Consider the following 20,185-nt stretch of genomic DNA (forward strand, 5'->3'; position numbering starts at 1 on the left):
TCATCAATACTCTAAACTACAGTCGTCTCTGTTCATCAAATGATGGATCTTCGATGAACTCATAATTAAATAAAAATTTTGTTTTAATATAATCGACAACCTTATATTTTTATGGTATTATTATAAACTACAAGATTGTCTAAATATTTAAGATAGTTTTTTATCACACTTTCTAGATTTTTAAATTTTTTGATATAGAAATATCCAATTGAAAAGGGCAACCCTGATAGATAACGTTTTTTCCAAAATTTTGTCGCACAATCAAGATAAATGAATAAATTGCCATTGGGTTATTACATTTGGAGCCCTTTTAAAATTTAAAATTATTTGTTGTTACTAAAATATCCATGAATTTATTTTGTTTTGTTTTGCTTATAGGTAAGTCCGAACACTAAAGTTGCGAATATCTACTAACACATCTTGTGCGTCTTTGGAGTCTGTAATAAATGTATGGGTCACTGGGTAAGTTTTACTACTTTACTTCCATTACTATCTTGTTTGTGATGTCATGAAAGATACCTAGTTCTTGTAGTTATTGGCTATAATTAATTAATTTTAGTTTTTTTTTGTCTATTAATTTTTCGTTTAGATTAATATACTAACATATAATATTATTTTATACTTTTTAATTACAATTACAATAATTTATAATGAATGCATTTTTTTCATAATATTTATTCGACCTTTTTAAATATTAATTATTGGAAAATAACTCGCTATTGTTTAGGATGACAGTAGAATATATATTCTCTTCAATTTAATTTTCCATGCATTAAATAAACGGTAAACTTTCTGTGATAAAACCCATCGAAAAGTGCAATTCTATTTCTTTTTACATGCATTTCATAATTTTTTTTATCTGTCACAGTTCAAATTAGACATAGAAAAGTATTATGTCCTTTTTGTTTATAAAATGGTCCAACTTGTATAGTTTTATATGCAGGGAGGAATTAAAAAGTCTGTACAACGCTTTACTGGATATTGTATAGCTCAAGATAAAATTGTTGTCGCTTAGAAAACATTTTCAAATGCTTAATTGAATAATGATATGATGGGATTTGAATGCAATTGAAAAGATTATTTAATAATTTTACGGTTGATTTATTTGAACTGTCGACTTCTACGATCCCCACCATTATCGCTACCAACCATATTATTAAAATGAGGTGGATACGTGGTCATAAATATCTGTAACTACAAATCATTTGGATCGATATCTATAAAAATATCATTTTCCAATCTGACACATATTATAATTCTCATTCACCTGTCAAACAACTCAATATACACACACTGACATATTATTGTTTTATTAGATATCTTAATACTATATGAATATAAATGATACCTATATCTTCAACATTGAAGGCAAACTACTCGCTAAAAACATCTAGTCCAGTAGTCAACTGTTTGAAAATTCTTGGAAAATTCATTTTAAATATGGATAATTGCAATTATATAGAAAATTAAATAATTCTTTAACTAGTTTTTAACCAACCACAAATTTTTAATTTTTATGTGAGGTATTTCATGGAACTTTTATGCAGCTGTAATTTTTTAAAGCCCTCTAGTCCAAGAGTAGAAGTTTATGGTTTTAAATTAAAATACTATACCATTTATAATTTTTGAAAAAAGTCAATTATTCACACTTGGTTTGCAGGTGTCAATAATGATCGAAATTTTCATCAGCATCAATCAATCTATATATACTTCAGCCAGGTCGAAGGTCTGTCCAAGAGATAGATGTAAAATTTGTGTTTAGCGGACGGGCTAAGCAGGGGGTGGACTTGAGGGTGGGCTTAGCGGACTTAGTGGGCGGGCTAAGCATTAGTATAGCTATTAATGAATTGAAATTGCAGGTTATTTAAGATTAATAATCGTTGATCAATAGTTACGATAAAATAAATTGTAGGTAAAAGGAAGTTCACCGGGTCATTTTGTTTTTTGAACTTCCACGACCTAATCCATTTTGTTTTTTTTTTAATTAAGGGGAAAATTTTCTTTTTTATCTACGAGACTAACTAACAAATTTTAATTTCTTTTCCCAATTACTATATTATTGATTTACTATGCTTAATTATAAAATTAATGTGTTTATTTATGGAAATATACTTGAAGTTAGACCAATAAATGGATCCGAAATTTGAGTGTTATAATATACAGCCAAATAGATTGGAGATGGCTGTTATCAATACCCTACGAAGTGTACGCAAAATAAAAATAATTCTGTTATAGTATAATTTTTAGATTTCAATCTTTGTATAAAATTTGATAAAGATTAGAATGCTGCACAATGCATCTTTGAATCGTACGAGAAGTGTCTGAAACATCCTGTACAGTTAGAATTATAATTGTATACAAACAAAAGTAAATAAATTAAAGCATATTATGTTAATTTATGTATAACATTTTGTAATCGTAAAACATATGTAATACCTTATACTAACTTATACTTGTTTGTATGTGCGGTAATTTAAATAAATAATAATGATTTTCATTACAAGATTACTGCAACACATTCATAATCATAATAATAATAATAATAATAAAACAATACAATTGTAAACAGAGTATGGTACGAAAAAATTCATTTTTCTGAATAAATTCCATAATTTTCAAATTCCAAGTCTTGAAACATTTTTTTTTTTAAGTTTTATAAAACGTTGTGGAATTTTGTCTATATGCGTAATTTAAAACACAATAGCGTTAAAATTTTTTTTTGTTCTTTCGAAATTAAAAGAACAAAAACAGTAAAACCACTTCTACACTGTTATATACATATACAATTTACACGTAATTTGCGCCCTCACGGGTAAACAGTGATGTTTACGAAAAAATGTTGTTTATAATTTGATAAGGAACATTTTTTATATTTAAACTTTTATTCTATCTCTAACGGTTTACAAGATGTATCCTCCGGACCCAAGACCCAATTGACCTATGATGCTCATTTACGAACTCGACCTCACTTCTTACGTCCTGAGTACGCTGTAAAAGTTTCAGCTCAATATCTTTTTTCGTTTTTGAGTTATCGTGTCCACAGACGGACGGACGGACGGAAAACCGGGAATGGACTAATTTGGTGATTCTATGAACACTTATAGCAAAATTTTGTGGGATTAAACTTAGTATACCTTGCATATTACATATTTGCATGGTATAATAACTTCTGTAATTTAATGCAGAAAAAATTGTTCTCTAGTCTGAGGTAAGATGGACATGTCACATACAGACTCAACAGATAAGAAGTTAAACTGTATTAAATTAAAATAAAATTATTAAAACATGATTATTACAAACATATAAGAAAATAAAAATAAATAAATAATCATTGAGTTTAATTATTCTAAACAAAGACAATAAATAAATTGTTACAATATAAGTATAAAGTATACTTTTATATTTTATTTTATGGAATAATTTAATGAGAAAATGATTCAGTGAAAAAGTAAAATGTATGCAATGCATCCTATTAAATATTCAACAATTGAGTAGTCTCTAATGTAAGTGCATACAATTATTAAGTGTATTATAATACTATACTTAATACTTAAGTAACTATTATTTATAGGCAGGTACTCACTTTTTTAAAACACATATTACACTTTATTATGTGAAAATATTATGATTATTCTTTGTTTCATGAAAATGCATTCAGTTTAAAAATGAAAAGTACAAAAAAATTATAATATGCTTATTGTTTGTATCAAAATCTAACAACTCTATGGAAATAGGAAATTTTTAATTAAAAGCTAATCATTTTTATTCTATTTGTCTTCTTTATAGTAAGCGAAAATTGGCGTTATTTTCAAAATTATGTATTTGTATTATTACTTAATAAGGCAATACATTGGATAACTACTGTTCGACAATCTGTAATTGTTTAATGAATTAAGTTTTTATCTAAAAGAGACCTCTGTGATTTTTAAATCAAATTCCCAACCCCAGTCAAATTCAGGGGTGGTTGATCAGTGAATACACCCTGTATACCTAGGCGCTAGATAGAGTTTAGTGTGCAAAAAAAGAGGATTGCATTTTCTCAATTGATTCATGTTCAGAAAAGCTTAATCCCTATATATTATAAATGTGAAAGTAAGGATGTTTTGTTTGTTTGTTTGTCTGTTTGTTACGCTTTCACGCTAAAACTAGCGAATGAATTTGAATAAAATTGTACAACAATCAATATAGCTCATACTTCAGAATAACACATGAGCTATAATTTATAAAGATATATTAAAAAAAAAACATTTTTCATAATTTTGAACCATAGATTAATAAAATACAGTTAAACCTGGGTAAGTGAGAACTGGATAAGTGAGAAAAATCTATAAGTGAGAATAATAGCCAGGACTCGTCATTTTAACCTCCCAAAACCTCAATTTGCGAGAAAGAGAAACCTCTGTAAGAGAGAGTCGTTTTTCCCTCATGGACCTCCGTAATTGAGACACACTCAAATCAATCTAGCGCCTGCTCTATAAGTATATGCCAATTAAATATCCATAGGTAATAAATAAATATATAATTATTATTATAAATAAAATGACATCATGCACTAATTACTATTGCGTTGTATTGTTATGTTGCTATGTTGCAGTCAGTACTCAGTATGATTTTATTGTGAAGGTACCAACGATTGGGTATTTATTACTATCATCTTAATTTAGTTTACCCGTTCAAATACTTCATAAATGGAATTACTAACTAAAGTTCATTCAAAAATATCAACATATTGTTTTATTACAGTTCCTGTTTTTTGCTTTTGTTACCTGATGATTTTCTCAATTGGAAGAAAACTATATTATTTGATAGTCCATTTGTCTGTAATGTCGTTATTCGTCAATACTTGCTAATATTACCTATATAAATTAATATAAACGATAAAATATAATAACGAAAATTTGGATATTTCATCGTTTATTTATTACCAGAAGATACTCGCCCGCTTTGCTGGACAATTTCTCCTTTAAAAACAAAGACTTTCACGTTATAGCCCTCACTTATCCTACCTTTTGTTCACAATCTTATGGATTTAAATTTTTGGTGGGAAACTGTAACTTTTTTGAAAATGAAGTTTTGCCGATGATATTCGCTGACAGTGTAAGTTTCTATAGGTCCAATCATTAAATGAACATGATTTTTATACTTTTTGGATAACAATTCCTGAAAATTCCTTGATCAACATTTCATCCAATTCCAAAACAAAAGTTTTTTATCCGTTATTCTCGATTTTTTCAAAGGGTACCCCTTAAAAAAATGGCAAAAAATCGAAAAATTTGTATTATCTCCAATTTCGATAAAACTCTGTTCATAAGGTAATTTTGACCCAAAAATCGGGTTCATTTGTTGACTGGTCGAATATTTTTTGAGTTACGGACTAAAATCGATCCAAATTTTGCGATATCTCAGAAACTTCCAATCCAATCATTAAATTAACCTGATTTTTATACTTTTTGGGCCAAAATTACCCCATCCACCGAGTTTCATCAAATTCCAAAACAAAATTTTTTTTCCCGATTTTCTCGATTTTATCAAAGGGGTACCCCTTAAAAAAATTACAAAAAATCGAAAAATTTTTATTATCTCCAATTTCGATAAAACTCAGTATATAAGGTAATTTTGACCCAAATAGTACAAAAATCGGGTGCATTTGTTGACTGGTCGAATATTTTTTGAGTTACGGACTAAAATCGATCCAAATTTTGCGATATCCCGAAAACTCCGCATCCAATCATTAAATTAACCCGATTTTTATATTTTTTGGGTCAAAATTACCCCATCCACCGAGTTTCATCAAATTCCAAAACAAAAAATTTTTTCCGATTTTCTCGATTTTTTCAAAGGGGTACCCCTTAAAAAAATTTCAAAAAATCGAAAAATTTTTATTATCTCCAATTTCGATAAAACTCAGTTTATAAGGTAATTTTGACCCAAAAAGTACAAAAATCGGGTGCATTTGTTGACTGGACGAATAGTTTTTGAGATACGGACAAAAATCGATCCAAATATTGGGATATCTCAGAAAATCTGCATCCAATCATTAAATTAACCCGATTTTTATACTTTTTGGGTCAAAATAACCCCATAAACCGAGTTTCATCAAATTCTAAAACAAAATTTTTATTCCGATTTTCTCGATTTTTTCAAAGGGGTACCCCTTAAAAAAATTGCAAAAAATCGAAAAATTTTTATTATCTCCAATTTCGATAAAACTCATTTTATAAGGTAATTTTGACCCTATAAGTACAAAAATCGGGTGTATTTGTTTACTGGTCGAATATTTTTTGAGTTACGGACTAAAATCGATCCAAATTTTGCGATATCTCAGAAACTCGTCGCATTGTAACATTCTTGTTAAAAGCTTCAAATGAAAAAAAAAAAATAAATATTGGTCAAAAAAGTCATTTTAAATGCATATTACACAAAACTCGGTGATTGATTTAACGCTGACAGAAATCAATTAATATTTAAATATCTAATCAAACCCTGCCTCCTAACGACGCGACAAATTATCATTAATTAACCATTTTTGGTATTGCCTGTTTATTATTGATATCTTTAAATGAACTATATGATCCATATACTCGCAATATACAAAACAATAGTATATGCATACCTTTTTGCATGTAATTAAAACACATATAATGCATAAATGCATAAATGTAAGAAATTTATTATTACCAATCAAGCCAAGGCACAATTGCGTTAGAAATAAAATAATTTTTTTTTAAATAAAAATTTCATATAATGTATACAGTGTGTTCGCAGTTTTTGGTAACACTAAAAATTTTAGCGGCTCGACATCGAATGAAATTCGATTTTCGAAATGAAAGATAGTATTGAAACACATATTTTTCGAAAAAGTTAACCCTTGCATTGTGTAACCTTTTTTTAAAATGACTATTTTCGTACAGACTAAAATTGATAATTAATATTAAAACATGTTTTGCATGAGAAAAATTTCATCTAAATACAGAATTGATAAAGTTACAGCATTATCTACGATTTTGCGCAAAACTTTTGCACTGGTGTTCCGAACATGACTCTAAACGTCTCAACAACTCTTTATATATTGCTACTCTTTTTTGGGGTTCAATCAAATTATTATATGCCTCTTGAATTTTTTTTTTAAGTCCTGGATATCAATAGGTGGACCCAGAGAGTTCTTGAGGAAGTTTAGGGTCATGTTTGGAAAACCAAGGCGAAAATTTTAAGCAATTCATTAGAGATTTTTTTTAATGCCAGCATTTCTGTATTTAGATTAAAAAAAAGTTTATACAAACGTGTTTTAAAATTAATAGTTTGTCCAAATCTGTAAAAAAAATAATAGAAATGCCATTTAAAAAAGGTAAGTTGTATTCCCTACGCGCGTATCGAAAGAGTTACAAATTTTAAATTTATAGAAAATATACATTTCGATACTCTCTTCCATGGCCTGAAAACCAACATTGTTAGTGTTACCAAAATACTGAATACCGATTAACACACTGTATATAAATATTTTTTTAAGAAAGAACACGCACTATTTTTATTGCATTTATTTTATTATTAGAACGTTAATGTGTTTTCATTCATAGTAAGTAGAAAATCGAACTAATAATCTTTGCTTATTCTATTTTTTTTGTTAGTATTTATTCATACTTAATGGGTAATTAATTTTTATTTGTTCTTGTTATAAACGTAAATTTGTTATCTGTAAAATGGCGTTTTTGGATGAATGATTTTCTCAACATTTTGATACACTTGCAAATCAATGAAATTCTTGCATTGAAAAGAAAATCAAATAGATCTTCATTGATTTTAGGTTGCCATTATACATTAATTATACATTAATTAATTCTAAAAATCTTCTAGTCACGTTTCTAACTAGAGAAAATATAGGAACGGCAAGAGATTTTAATCCTGGCGAAAAATCTGCAGTAAGTCCAGTAAGGAGGTAAGTCCTTCAGGGCTCTCAATCTTTCTACCCATGTGATGTATACTATTTTTCGGCCGTGGATAAAGAGAAATATGTTTTCTTTACAAAGGAATAAAAAAAGATTTAATTCTGTCGGTTAGAACTTAAAACTTGAAATAAAACGTAACATTTACTAAACACTTATACGAATACACTTATTCAATAAAAGTAGGTCGGTATTAACAAGCTCTTTACAGTGTTCCTTAGTGCTTTCGTAACCCATCTAGCAGCTAACTGGAGAATAAACATTACTGTCGATGCAAATAAAATTAGAGTTATATTTATCGTCATTTTCAAAAAAAATTTTTAATGAGTAACAAAAGTACATACGTATATAAAAGACAAGTATGGTATAACATGTTCTTTGAACAATTTTCCTCAAATGAATTTTTCCATTGTTTCTCATTCGTTTAGGCGCAACGATGCCACAGACAGACAAACATTCGGGGGTTTGAGGGTTAGGTTAGGTTAGGTTAGAGTGGCTGTCCTGTGGTGAGACACACTTAGACTATGGGGTCCGTTGCGATACCGAAAAAGGGTTGGCCGATCCCCAGCCACTACTCCATGAACCTTTTTGAGCCTTTTAAAAGCAGCAGGAGTTTATGACGTCAATGGACTTTAGCTCAAAGAGGTCGTCAAAGAGAAGCTGGCTCAAATAAGTCCATATCCTCATGGAAAGAACTGGGCAGAGACAGAGATGATGAGACATCGTCTCCTCCTTCTCCACATTGTGACAGCTCCTGCAATAGTCGTGATGCACTGTCAGGCCCATACTGTGCTGTAATAGCCGCAAAAATTTTGCTAATAGAGCCCCTTGGAAGCGGTATAAGATCTTCGGGAACGCTCACAATTGTACTCACAGACTTTATCTGACTTGTCGTACCACAACTGCGTTCCTCCTTCCATCTAAGATTGGCCCTTTTTAAGCAATCCTCTTTAAGGAGCAGCTTGCAGATCGCGAACGGAACTCCTGGATGCCTAATGATGCTTGTGTCCAACAGCATTATGCTATAGGTACATTTACTACAAAAGATTCAAGAGTCATAAAACCTCGCGAAAAGAATTTGTGAATTCGTTTTAAAGCGTTTTAAAATTAAATCTTATGTATACAGATTTTACATGATTCAACCTCAAACTACACGCTATTGTAGAGCGTACTAACAGAGCGAAAAACAAGACAAAAAGTTCATTTCTATATATATTTATGTTACAACAGAACAAATACAAATGTATATACGTTTTTTTTAAATACGAAAACTGTTGCACATTTCTTTTGTGAAGTTTTAATTAAATTTTTACAAACATAAAAGAGTGAACAGTGAAAAAAAAAGACATAACCTCAACGTTGTAAGTTGTAGGCGAATGTACACACAAAAAAAAGTAACGATATCACACAAGCTTAAAATGTTTTCAACATGTACAATGTACGATGTACAGAAAAAGAAAGCATTATTACATAGTTAGTTATAAATGTGTTTTGTTAGTTTGAAATAAACTTATGTAATTATTATTAAAATACTAAAAAATAATATTTACCAAGCGTTTTAGCAAATGTAAGGTCTGATCCACACTATGAATAGTCTTTTACAAATTCATTCATTTTTAACCCCCGAACTAAAAAAAAGGGTGTTATAAGTTTGACCGCTATGCGTTTGTGTCTGTGTGTTTGTCTGTCTGTGGCATCGTAACTGAAAGGTAATTTAACGGAGAGTGTTCTTAGCTATGTTTCAAGTGCTAGTTTATGTTTTCGTACTCGAGTAAAACTAAAAAATTGACGATGTTTTTCAAATCGAATTTTCGCTAGCTATTACTTATTTATTCTGGGGCCAGAACTCAATATTCTTGAAAAATATTAGTGCTAGGTTAATTTTGATCACATATTTGAAAATTATGACCCAAATTCAGTAGGATTACATACTTGGTTTATCAAAAATGGATGAAATTTGGATGTGATAGAGCAAAATTAAATTTTTTAGTTTTTGATGACGTCATAAAGTTAAAAAATTCGATTTATTTGATAACATAGGCAAATTTGATCCGATCTTATTGGAATTTTTTTTAAAACCCACTAATTTTGGGTTATTCTTTTCAGCTGTGATGTTAGTTTTTCGCTAGCTATCACTTATGTGCTTAATTCCCGTACCGGACTCCAAATTCATGAAACCTATTAGATCTAGGCCAATTTTGATCATAAATTTGAAAAATATGGCCCAAATTTAGTAGGATTACATATTTGGTTTATCAAAATTGGTTAAAATTTGGATGTGATAGAGCAAAATTAAATTTTTTAGTTTTTGATGACGTCATAAAGTTAAAAAATTCGATTTATTTGATAACACAGGCAAATTTGATCCGATCTTATTGGAATTTTTTTTAAAACCCACTAATTTTGGGTTATTCTTTTCAGCTGTGATGTCAGTTTTTCGCTAGCTATCACTTATGTGCTTCTTTTCCGGCCCAGGACTCCACATTCTTAAAACCTATTGGAGCTAGGTTAATTTTGATCACAAATTTCAAAATTATGTAGACTCAAATTTAGTAGGGTTACGTTACTTCGTTACGGCCTTACATCCAATTCAATAATTAATTAATTAAGTAATTATAATAATGAAGTATATTAAAATTAAAATATTGCAACCATATATGAACATCCACAACAATTCAATAGTTTTTAATAAACGTATGTGTGTATGTGTATGTATGTATGTATGTATGTTAGATAATGAAGTATTTATAATATTATTATATTTTATAAAATGAATTTATAAAATTTGAAGAATTTCCAAAACATTGTTACATTTTTGTGGTTTTAATTATGTACATTTATTTATATGTGTATGTGATGTCTTATAATAAGCATCATTTATAATAAATATACTGTTTACAGCATGTCCAAAGCCTGTCTTAAACAAAACTATTTAAATTCTATGTAGAAAACATGTTTTACGTTCTGGGCTATAGTGATTAATGGATACATGACCGATTATGTTTTCCCTTTTATAAATATAATATATAATAATGGGGGTTTAACCTCCGTTTTTCTGACATATATGCCTATAACAGAGGCCATCCACATCATTATTTATTAATCTTTATTTATTTAATCATAAACATATTTACAATTACATTTTGATGTGGATGTAGTCGGTAACTTCGTTCTTACCCAAGCGACGGCTATGTGATCAATTCTGCACTCCCATTAATTATAAATTGTTCACACTGCCCCTGCCTGGATTCGAACCCGCATCCTAAGTCTAAATGGACAAACAGACAAAGACAAACGCCTTAGACCGCTCGGCCATGTAGGCTAAATATATTCTATAAATAAGTGGAAGATAATCGAAAAAATCAATTTAAACAAGTGAAAACAAACAACTGACTGAGTTAATTATTGAAATACCATGTATAGACAGTGTTGATGACGCAATCGTTTGTTTTTTGACGAAACGGAAGTAAAGAAAGATATCCACTTTTAGATAGCCACCCCATTCATAACTGATATTCCCATATAATACATATTATAAAATTTGCATTTAATTTGCGCCCTCGTTCACATTTAAACTTTTGTTCTATATCTAATGGTTTGTTTACAAGAAGACCCAATTGACATATGTTGCTCATTTACGAACTCGACCTCACTTTTTACGTCCTTAGCACGCTGTAAAAATTTCAACTTTATATCTTTTTTCGTTTTTCAAAGACGAAATGACAGACAGGCAGGCAGACATACAACCGGAAATGAACTAATTAGGCGGCTTTAAGAACACCTATAATAAAATTGGGTTGGTATCAATATTTTTAAGCGTTACAAACTAAACTAAATATATATCTTCATGATATATTTTATATACATGGTATAAATAGTTTAAAACATTCTGTATTTACAATTTAGACATTACTATATTGTTATTATGATTATTATTTTCCAAATTTAGTTAATAACCACAAATAATTATAATAATAAAATTAAAATCGTATATGGGCGACGGCGACCGGACGAACATACCTATATTAATTATTATCCAATTGATAAAACGTGTAGGATTAAAAAAAATATATATATATATTCTAAAAAATTATCAAAATATTACCAAAAAGTATATGAAATCGTTTAGATCCCTACATACTTTAAGAATAGAAATCTATTTAACCTTAATGAAACCTAGACACCGTAATTAAAATACTAAAATACTAAAATACTAAAATACTTGAAATGACTCCTTATCAATAGATTATACATTCAATGTGACTTATTTTAACCTAAACTATTTTTGATTGTTTGTTTTTTATAGCCTGTGAATTTCTGTTTTCGGTTTCTAACAGTAAAGAAATTAGTTATTTTTTATTTAACTAGGAAAATTTTTTGCCTTAATTTGATTCTAAAATATTCAATTAAATTTAATATTATAGGCGTAAAAAAGATTTCAAATTAAGTACTCAATTATATGGTGGGTGATTCTAAAGGAATGAATTTATCAAAATTTTAATATATTGTGATGGAAAATCTTGAGTTCATCGGTGACTTGATTGAACTTGTTATCCAGAACTGCTCTAATGAGTCTAAACGATTCCCCTCTCCATAAAAATACTCAATTTTCAGAACAGTACCTCATAATTTCCTCTAAAATATAAAAATTGGTTTTATATGAAATACAATTCATATAAAATCAATTTTACATTTTATTCTTACCTAAAAAGAACTTGCACAAACTAATATAATTTTAGATTTCCATGAAAAGACTCTTTGAAAATTAATTTTCCTTCGAATTCATTAAACTCGCAGTCCTAATTTTCTAATGCCATGAACAATTTAAATATATTTAGGCGTCTCAAGCTTCAATTTATACTGACTTATAGTGGTTATTTCAAAGTTCTATGATCAGTCAAATTTTGATCGCATGACTCTTTTAGGTACCAGTCATACTGAAAATAAAGCAAGTTGAATAAAAATACATGAAACAGACAATGTGTCTACCTTAAAATATATTACATGTTCATATTTCTGGTTAAAAATCAATAAAAATATTTGTTTGAAATGTGTGGGAAACTTTAAATAAATAAATATTACATGAAATTGGTGTTTAATAATAAATTATGTCACTGTCACACTGCTTCGTACTCAGTGTGCCGAGTATTTAAATCAAACAAAACTGATTTCTGTATGATTGACTTCAAGGATTTTCTATTATAAATATAATAAACATTATATTTTATTTTTATTTTATAAATATTTTAGTCTAAACTAGTCAAATGATTCATCCAATTCTATTTTAAAATATGCATTTGGGTAAACATTGTTTTAATTTCAATCAAATATGTTTAAATTGTCATTCAACGAGATTCAAATTGTCATTACTGCACTAGTGCGCTAGGTCTGGAAATGAAACTAAAAAAATTACGGCACTGGTGCGCAAAATGATACTGAAAAAGAGTAAATCATCTTCGTAAATGTGTTATGGACAGTGGGGCAGCCGTGGATCAGGAAATAGATTTATTACGTCATAAGCAGATCTATAACAAAGTCTATTTTATAAAGTGAATATTTTTAACTGAAACAGCCGTCTGGGGTGGGATACACTTAGACCATAGGGTACGTTGTAATACCGGAAAAGGGTTGGGCCATCCCCGGCCACTACTCCATGAACCATTTGGAGCTGTTTAAGAACAGCAGGAGAGCCTTGACGTCGACGGACTTTAGGTCGGAGAGATCATCAAAGAGAGGCTGGCTCAAGTAAGTCCATCTCCTCATGACAAGAGCTGGGCAGTGACAGAGAAGATGAGACATTATCTCCTAATCCTCACCACTGTGACAGCTCGTGCAGTAGTCGTGATAAACTGCCAGGCCCAGGCGTCCAGCATGCCTGCCGCCCAACCAGTGTCCTGTAATAGCCGCAACAACTTTGCGAACAGAGGCCCTTGGAAGTGATATAAGATCTTCGGAACGCCAGCGATTGTACTCAGACCATATTTGTCTTGTAGTACCACAAGTACGTTCCTCCCTCCATCTAAGATTGGCTCATTTAAGATAACCTCTTTGAGGAGCAACGTAAGCAAATTATCTTCGAAAATTTTGGGACCTGCTCGTGTACTTTCGTCAGTTTAATATGCTATAATATTTTCACTCTCAAACATCATAGGTACAATAATCACGTAATCAAAACTATTTTTAATTAGCTAGGGCATTAAATAATAAATTTATATAAAATTATCTAGAGGTTATGATTGAAAAAGGTAAAAAATATTTCATCACGTAACGAAAGATTACTGAAAGTTTGACGTGAGTGCTGATGGGTTAGCATGGGGACATAATCATGCTAATATTAAATGTATTATAAATTTAAAACACTTTGTAGAGTCAAGAGTTGCCAAAATCCATGTCACGTTCATTTCCAATTTATATGAAAAAATTTCATTTTAATTCAATTGAAAGTTCCACATAAAACGTTCTTCTAACAGTTGAAATAAGTAACTTCTTCCTTATAATGTGTGTTTTCAATGCATTAAAATACTTCTACATGTAATAAAAATTTTATTTTCCATTTTAGTAAATTATATAAAATTAATTGTTTTATTATAATTCAAGTTGTTTTTTTTTTTTGCAAACTGTACACCTATAATATTTTTCATTTAAAAAAATTCATTTAAATTGCAAAAATCCACCACATTTTCTAAGAAAAATTATAATTATAATATTTTGTTTTGCAATTATTTTTATTCTTGTTAAAAAAAATTGTATATCTACAATTTTTATACACATAAAAAAAAATATTTTATTATTTTTATTTATTTATATGAATTCCATTTTTTATTAATTACATAAATATTAATAATAAATTATTGAAAACAGGTTAAGAAAAAATCGTTCCACAGATAGATTAATATATATTTATCATTTTTAAATTTGTCTTAAGTTAAGACAATGTTGTGAGGCTCACGATGGTGATAAACAAATTGTCCTAATTTAAACCTTTTTTTCATTTGCAACTCTGTGTGGTTATCGTTGGAAAATGAAATTTTCGATATTTTATCCAAGTGATCCATTTGTATATAAGTATTTACCTCATTTGAGTAAAAACTGATACGTTGAAAGGCTTTAGGCCTTTTTTTTTTATTGTCTCACTGTCTAATAATTGGACATTTTCAAAATGTGAATTTTTCCTTTTGATTATTAGAAATTGGCGAAAAAAATAAAAATTTGGTAAGATTATATAACTTCAGGATTTTCTCATTTCTAAACTCTTTTTTGCAAGTATTCTTCATCTTGATTTCAGATTTTTATGAATATTTTTACTGAATTTGAAATTGAATTTGTAACAAATTAATTGGAACATAATAAGTCTATTTATCGTGTGTGCCAGTGCGACAGCCCAGAGGTTATCAGAATAAATCACAATGAAACTATTATAGGTAAAAGTATCTTATATAAGACCTAAAATGATTATAATTCTTATCAAATTGTATAGATACAAATGTCTATTTTATTGCTATTATTTATTTATTCATTTATTATAAACAATTATATTAATAAATAGGTGGTTTGTTTGTTTATAAAATGAAATATAAAGTACTATGTTTTAAATCTGTCAAATGGGTTTGCCTTTGTAACTAAAAACTGGTCTTTGAAAACTATTATTTACATATTTTTTATTTTAAACATTTTATTTACTTTCCAAATCAACACTTTTAAATAACCTATTTTTCAATTTAAATACTTCCATTATTGCAAATATATATATATAAAAATTACAAGTTCTTTTTTTTTAGTTTAATTAATTAAAACATCAGCACAAAAACGTTGACTAGCTTTTATATAATGAGCTGTTTCGTGAGCTGCTTATCTGAGTTTATCATGAGCTTTTGTTGCGATAAATTTGAAAAATAAAAAATAAGCATTTTATTTATTTATTCGCGACTATCGAATACTAGCTTTTTTTAACGGCCATTGAAAAGTGAAATATTGGGATTTTGAATGAGCTCGATTCAAAAATGAAATTATTATTAGTTGTCATGTATGATGTATTACGCTTCATATATTCCAAATTACTCATATTAATATTTATATGTAAAATATTGAAGTACTAAAGTATTTCATTTTAAAACCACTTGAAATAAAGAGAGTGAATAAATAAAATTGAATAATATACATACATATACACCTAATTGTGTAATTATTATATTAAGGGTGCAAAAATCTATATCAGTGACGAGTGACGAGAGATGGTAAGGGTTGAGGATCAGTAGGTCTACCTAACACAGTATCGTTTCCTGTTATATAGTTCATAGGTGGGCATACTTTTACTTTTTCATACTATTTATGGCTTTTAAAAAGAAAGGTATGTTATTTTAGTCAAAGTCACCATTATTTTAACTTTATTGTGTGTCATAAACTTTACTGTGTCTCCCTTTATCTAAGTCCGTATTGGTCATACGATATAATGGAATATAAGACTCGTCTACTTATATGAGTTTCTCTAATAGTAATGAGATAGGTAGAAAAATGTTTCTTACTTATATTTTATTCTGTAACTGTCTTACTCTATAAGTATGGAGTCCGAGGGACTTCTGTAAATCCCATTTGCCCATGCCTGTTTTAAATACAGAATGTCTACCTCGTGCATGAGCAAACGTGGCTTAGAGAAGACACTCATACTTCTGTATCTAAAATACGAATAAGACAGTGATAACCTAACCAGTGAAAACCAAAAATACGTGTAAGACGGAGAGACAACATTTTTTTTCTACCTATCTCATTATTATAAGAGAAACTGAGATAGGTATACGAGTCGTATACCCGTCTCGCTTCCTCCTCTATGAGCAATGCGGTTTTGGATAAAGGGACATACAATAAAGTTTATGGCATCCAATAAAGTTATAACAATGGTGGCATTGACTTAAAATAACTCGCCCATGTCTGGACTCTACCTGTTTTTAGTATCTATACAGAAAATAGTTTATATTGGCAGAGGGTGTGCAAAGCTATTCCTTAATTGATTGAATAAATTATATTCGTCAACAAAAGACCATTTAATTAAAAAATAATAATTATTAGGGGCACTCTGTATTAAAACTGAGTGAGTCTCACCTTAGAACATACCTCTCTTGCTTATTCTCATTGGACGATACGAAAACTACCTGTAGAGCTTACTGAGTAAAAAGAGTAACTGATGCCCACTATATTAATATAGTTGATAGCTAAAGGCTATATTATGAGTAAATTTGTAAAACATAAAATAACATACTGATTTGATGAATACCAAATTTTAAATGAAATTAAGCGTTTTAATAACGTGTCAAAAACACTAAATGCAAAATTTTAAATATAAATTTTCATATTTTTCACATGAATAAATTTAATTTTAAATCAGATTAACTGTTTTTTAAAAGAATCGTAAATATATATTTTGTTAAAATTCATGGTTCATGTAATTTATTTAGTTTGTAAATTATTTTCTACAACAAAAACTATACATTTTTTATAAAATTAAATTTTTTGCGACGGCGGGAATCGAACCCGCTACCCTAAGCATACCGTTGACGTAATTGGTTACGCTTTAACCAACTGAGCTAATAGGACGACTTTTTCAATATATACAGGATAATGTTTTTTAATTCTTAAAAAATAGAACTATCGATATCGATTCAGACTTATCGATAAATATTTAGAGAAATTAAAAATCTTGTTAATTTATAAAATGTTTATTTGTATGAAAGTGATTTAACGCAAAATCAATTATTCTTAATTAATATAACTAATAATAAACTGCTGTATGCTTATGGTGTCTATAGAATTATAGCTTCCGTTACTTTAAATAGATTCAAAGACTTCGTTTACAGTCATTAAAGCTGGAGTTATAACTAAGACTTAACCGATAACTTATAAATGTGACCTTTTAAGGATGTATGAGCATGGTAGTGGGGGCACAAATTTAAAAATAGATATTTTTAATTTTGATGATAAATTTATATTATTACTTGACGATATAAGACGAAAAGTAAGAATAAAATTTTTCGATATCTGGCTTAATTTTCAAAATATCGAAAATTGAAAATTTTGTTTAATTATTTAGCTTTCGATATTTCGAAAACCAAGACACATATCGAACAATTTTATTCTTATTTTTCGTCTACATTCATGAAGTTATAACAAAATTCATCATCAAAGTTGAAAATAAGATAAAAATAATTTCAACCCTTAATCTACCCTGCTCTTACATCCCGTATATGGACGGTGACACTTAGTTTTTTTCTTTTTTAATTCATTACTAATATGGTTACTTTCTATTAAAAAGTTTTTTTTTTAATTTGTTTTCATTCATTCCAAATGAAAATTATCAATAACTTCCAAAATATGTCGTTTTTTGAGATTCCTCCATAAGAGCCAATGTATTTTATATCGATTTTTAATGACTTTTTTCTTAAAAATTTGCACGGATACCTAAGCTGAAATTTTAACCACATATTCTTTGAGTAAAAGACTACCTTCAAACAAATTTTGAGCCTTTAAATCAAACATTGTTGTCATGCTCATACATCCTTAATCTAGTGAAAACAATCAGTTGACTTCATATTATACCTCTGTAGAAGTTCTTAATATTATTTCTTCTTTTCCATGATTTCAAATAAAAGTTGTGTTTACATATTTATGATATGTGTCGGCAGACAATAAGTAGACATTTAACAATATTGCTTAATATTGTGTGTATATAAGTTTGGATGTAAGTTAAATACACTTTAATCCGCTGCTATATCTACGAATGATACAAAAAAGTACATTGTTAAAGTCTGTTGGTTTGTATTTGTATATGTGGCTGTAGCGAGTAGCCAGCCGCCAGAAGCCACGAGCCATATTGTTATCCATTTACAAAAGTGTGTTTTTATATTATGAATAACAATTGAGTTGACTTCAAATAATCAAACATATTATTCTAAATAGTAAAACTGGAATTGTATAACATTAAATTATTACAAAGATAAATGAAAACAGTTGTCCATATCACATTTGTGTGTATTTACTATATTTACTACATACAGGCAGACAGTGTCTCTGAATACAATGAATTTGTGAAATATTCAAGGTATTACTCATGTCTGAATAAACTTAGCGTATCAATTATTAAGTAACTTACTACTTACTTTTCAAAAATATATTTTCTAGCATGAAAAATATTTCATTTCAATCACTAGTTGAAGCTCTCTGCAAAACTCTTTCGATTTTTTACAATTTTGAAAGAAAATGAACACCAAAGTTTTGTCCTAATTTGCGCCTTTACGGTCAAACTGTAGTATTTACGAAAAAATGTTTCAAATGAAAAAAAATTGGTTTATTTTTTTATAAGGAACATTTTTTATATTTAAACTTTTATTCTGTCTCTAACAGTTTACAAAATGCGTCCTACGAACCCAAGACCCAATTGAAAAATGTTGCATATTTACAAATTTAGCCTCACTTTTACGTCCTGACTACGCTATAAAAATTTCATCTTGATATATCTTTTCGGTTGTGAGTTATCGTGTCCACAGACAGACTGGCAGAATACCGGGTGTTCAAACAAAGTTCAATAGGAACATTATACTGAATGAACTAAGTGCACTTCCACTCAGAGATTATGAGGATGAATATATTATTTATTTATCTTTTCATGTTAAGTAGATGTATAATTGTAATTTTACCTTCAATATTTTTGTAATTTTCGGTATGCATTGACAGCAATTCAAAAGCGAGTACCAAACAGCATAGCATATTGAGCATAGTACATTTGTTGAATGATGTAGAAAAACGTGTGGGTGTCATGTATGTATGTGTATGTGTACGTAAGTGTAGTCGACTGGTTAGCTTATAGCTTGCAGTTGTAGCTGGTTTTCTGTTTTATTAAACGCGAATTGTGTGTGTATGGGATGTTAGGCGAGTGAGTACCGTTTGTTTATTTTATAAGCGTTCGCGTCGTTCACCTAGCTACATAAACACTACACTCAATATTACTATATCTACTCCAACTACAATATACAATGTAAGAGGGAACTCAAATCAAATAATAAATGATTGATATTAATAGTTGCCATACCGCCACTCACAGACAAACATATTCACAGTCGACTATTCAATTTATGTTTAACGGTATGCAAAATGAGATAGAAGTGAATAATCGTGTACTCTATTTAAAGAAAAATATAAGTGTATACGATACAAATAGCAATGTGGCTTCTTCGATTCGTGCTATGAAAAATCACAAA

At 29.0% G+C, this 20,185-nt stretch overlaps 1 protein-coding gene across 3 annotated transcripts in view; it reads left to right on the forward strand.

The window, feature by feature from the left end:
* Positions 1 to 20,185, forward strand: part of LOC123292048 (protein scalloped) — a 267,373-nt gene that overhangs the window by 84,092 nt on the left and 163,096 nt on the right. For 2 of the 3 annotated variants that reach the window (XM_044872553.1, XM_044872554.1), the window contains exon 2: positions 379 to 462. The exons of the other annotated variant lie outside the window; for it this stretch is intronic. In XM_044872553.1, coding sequence (XP_044728488.1) covers positions 447 to 462 — 16 coding nt within the window. In that variant the 5' untranslated portion in view covers positions 379 to 446. The remainder of the gene's footprint in view (positions 1 to 378; positions 463 to 20,185) is intronic. 3 annotated transcript variants of the gene reach the window in all.

The sequence above is a fragment of the Chrysoperla carnea genome, chromosome 2, assembly GCF_905475395.1.
Source record: "Chrysoperla carnea chromosome 2, inChrCarn1.1, whole genome shotgun sequence".
NCBI classification, from domain to species: Eukaryota; Metazoa; Arthropoda; class Insecta; order Neuroptera; family Chrysopidae; genus Chrysoperla; species Chrysoperla carnea.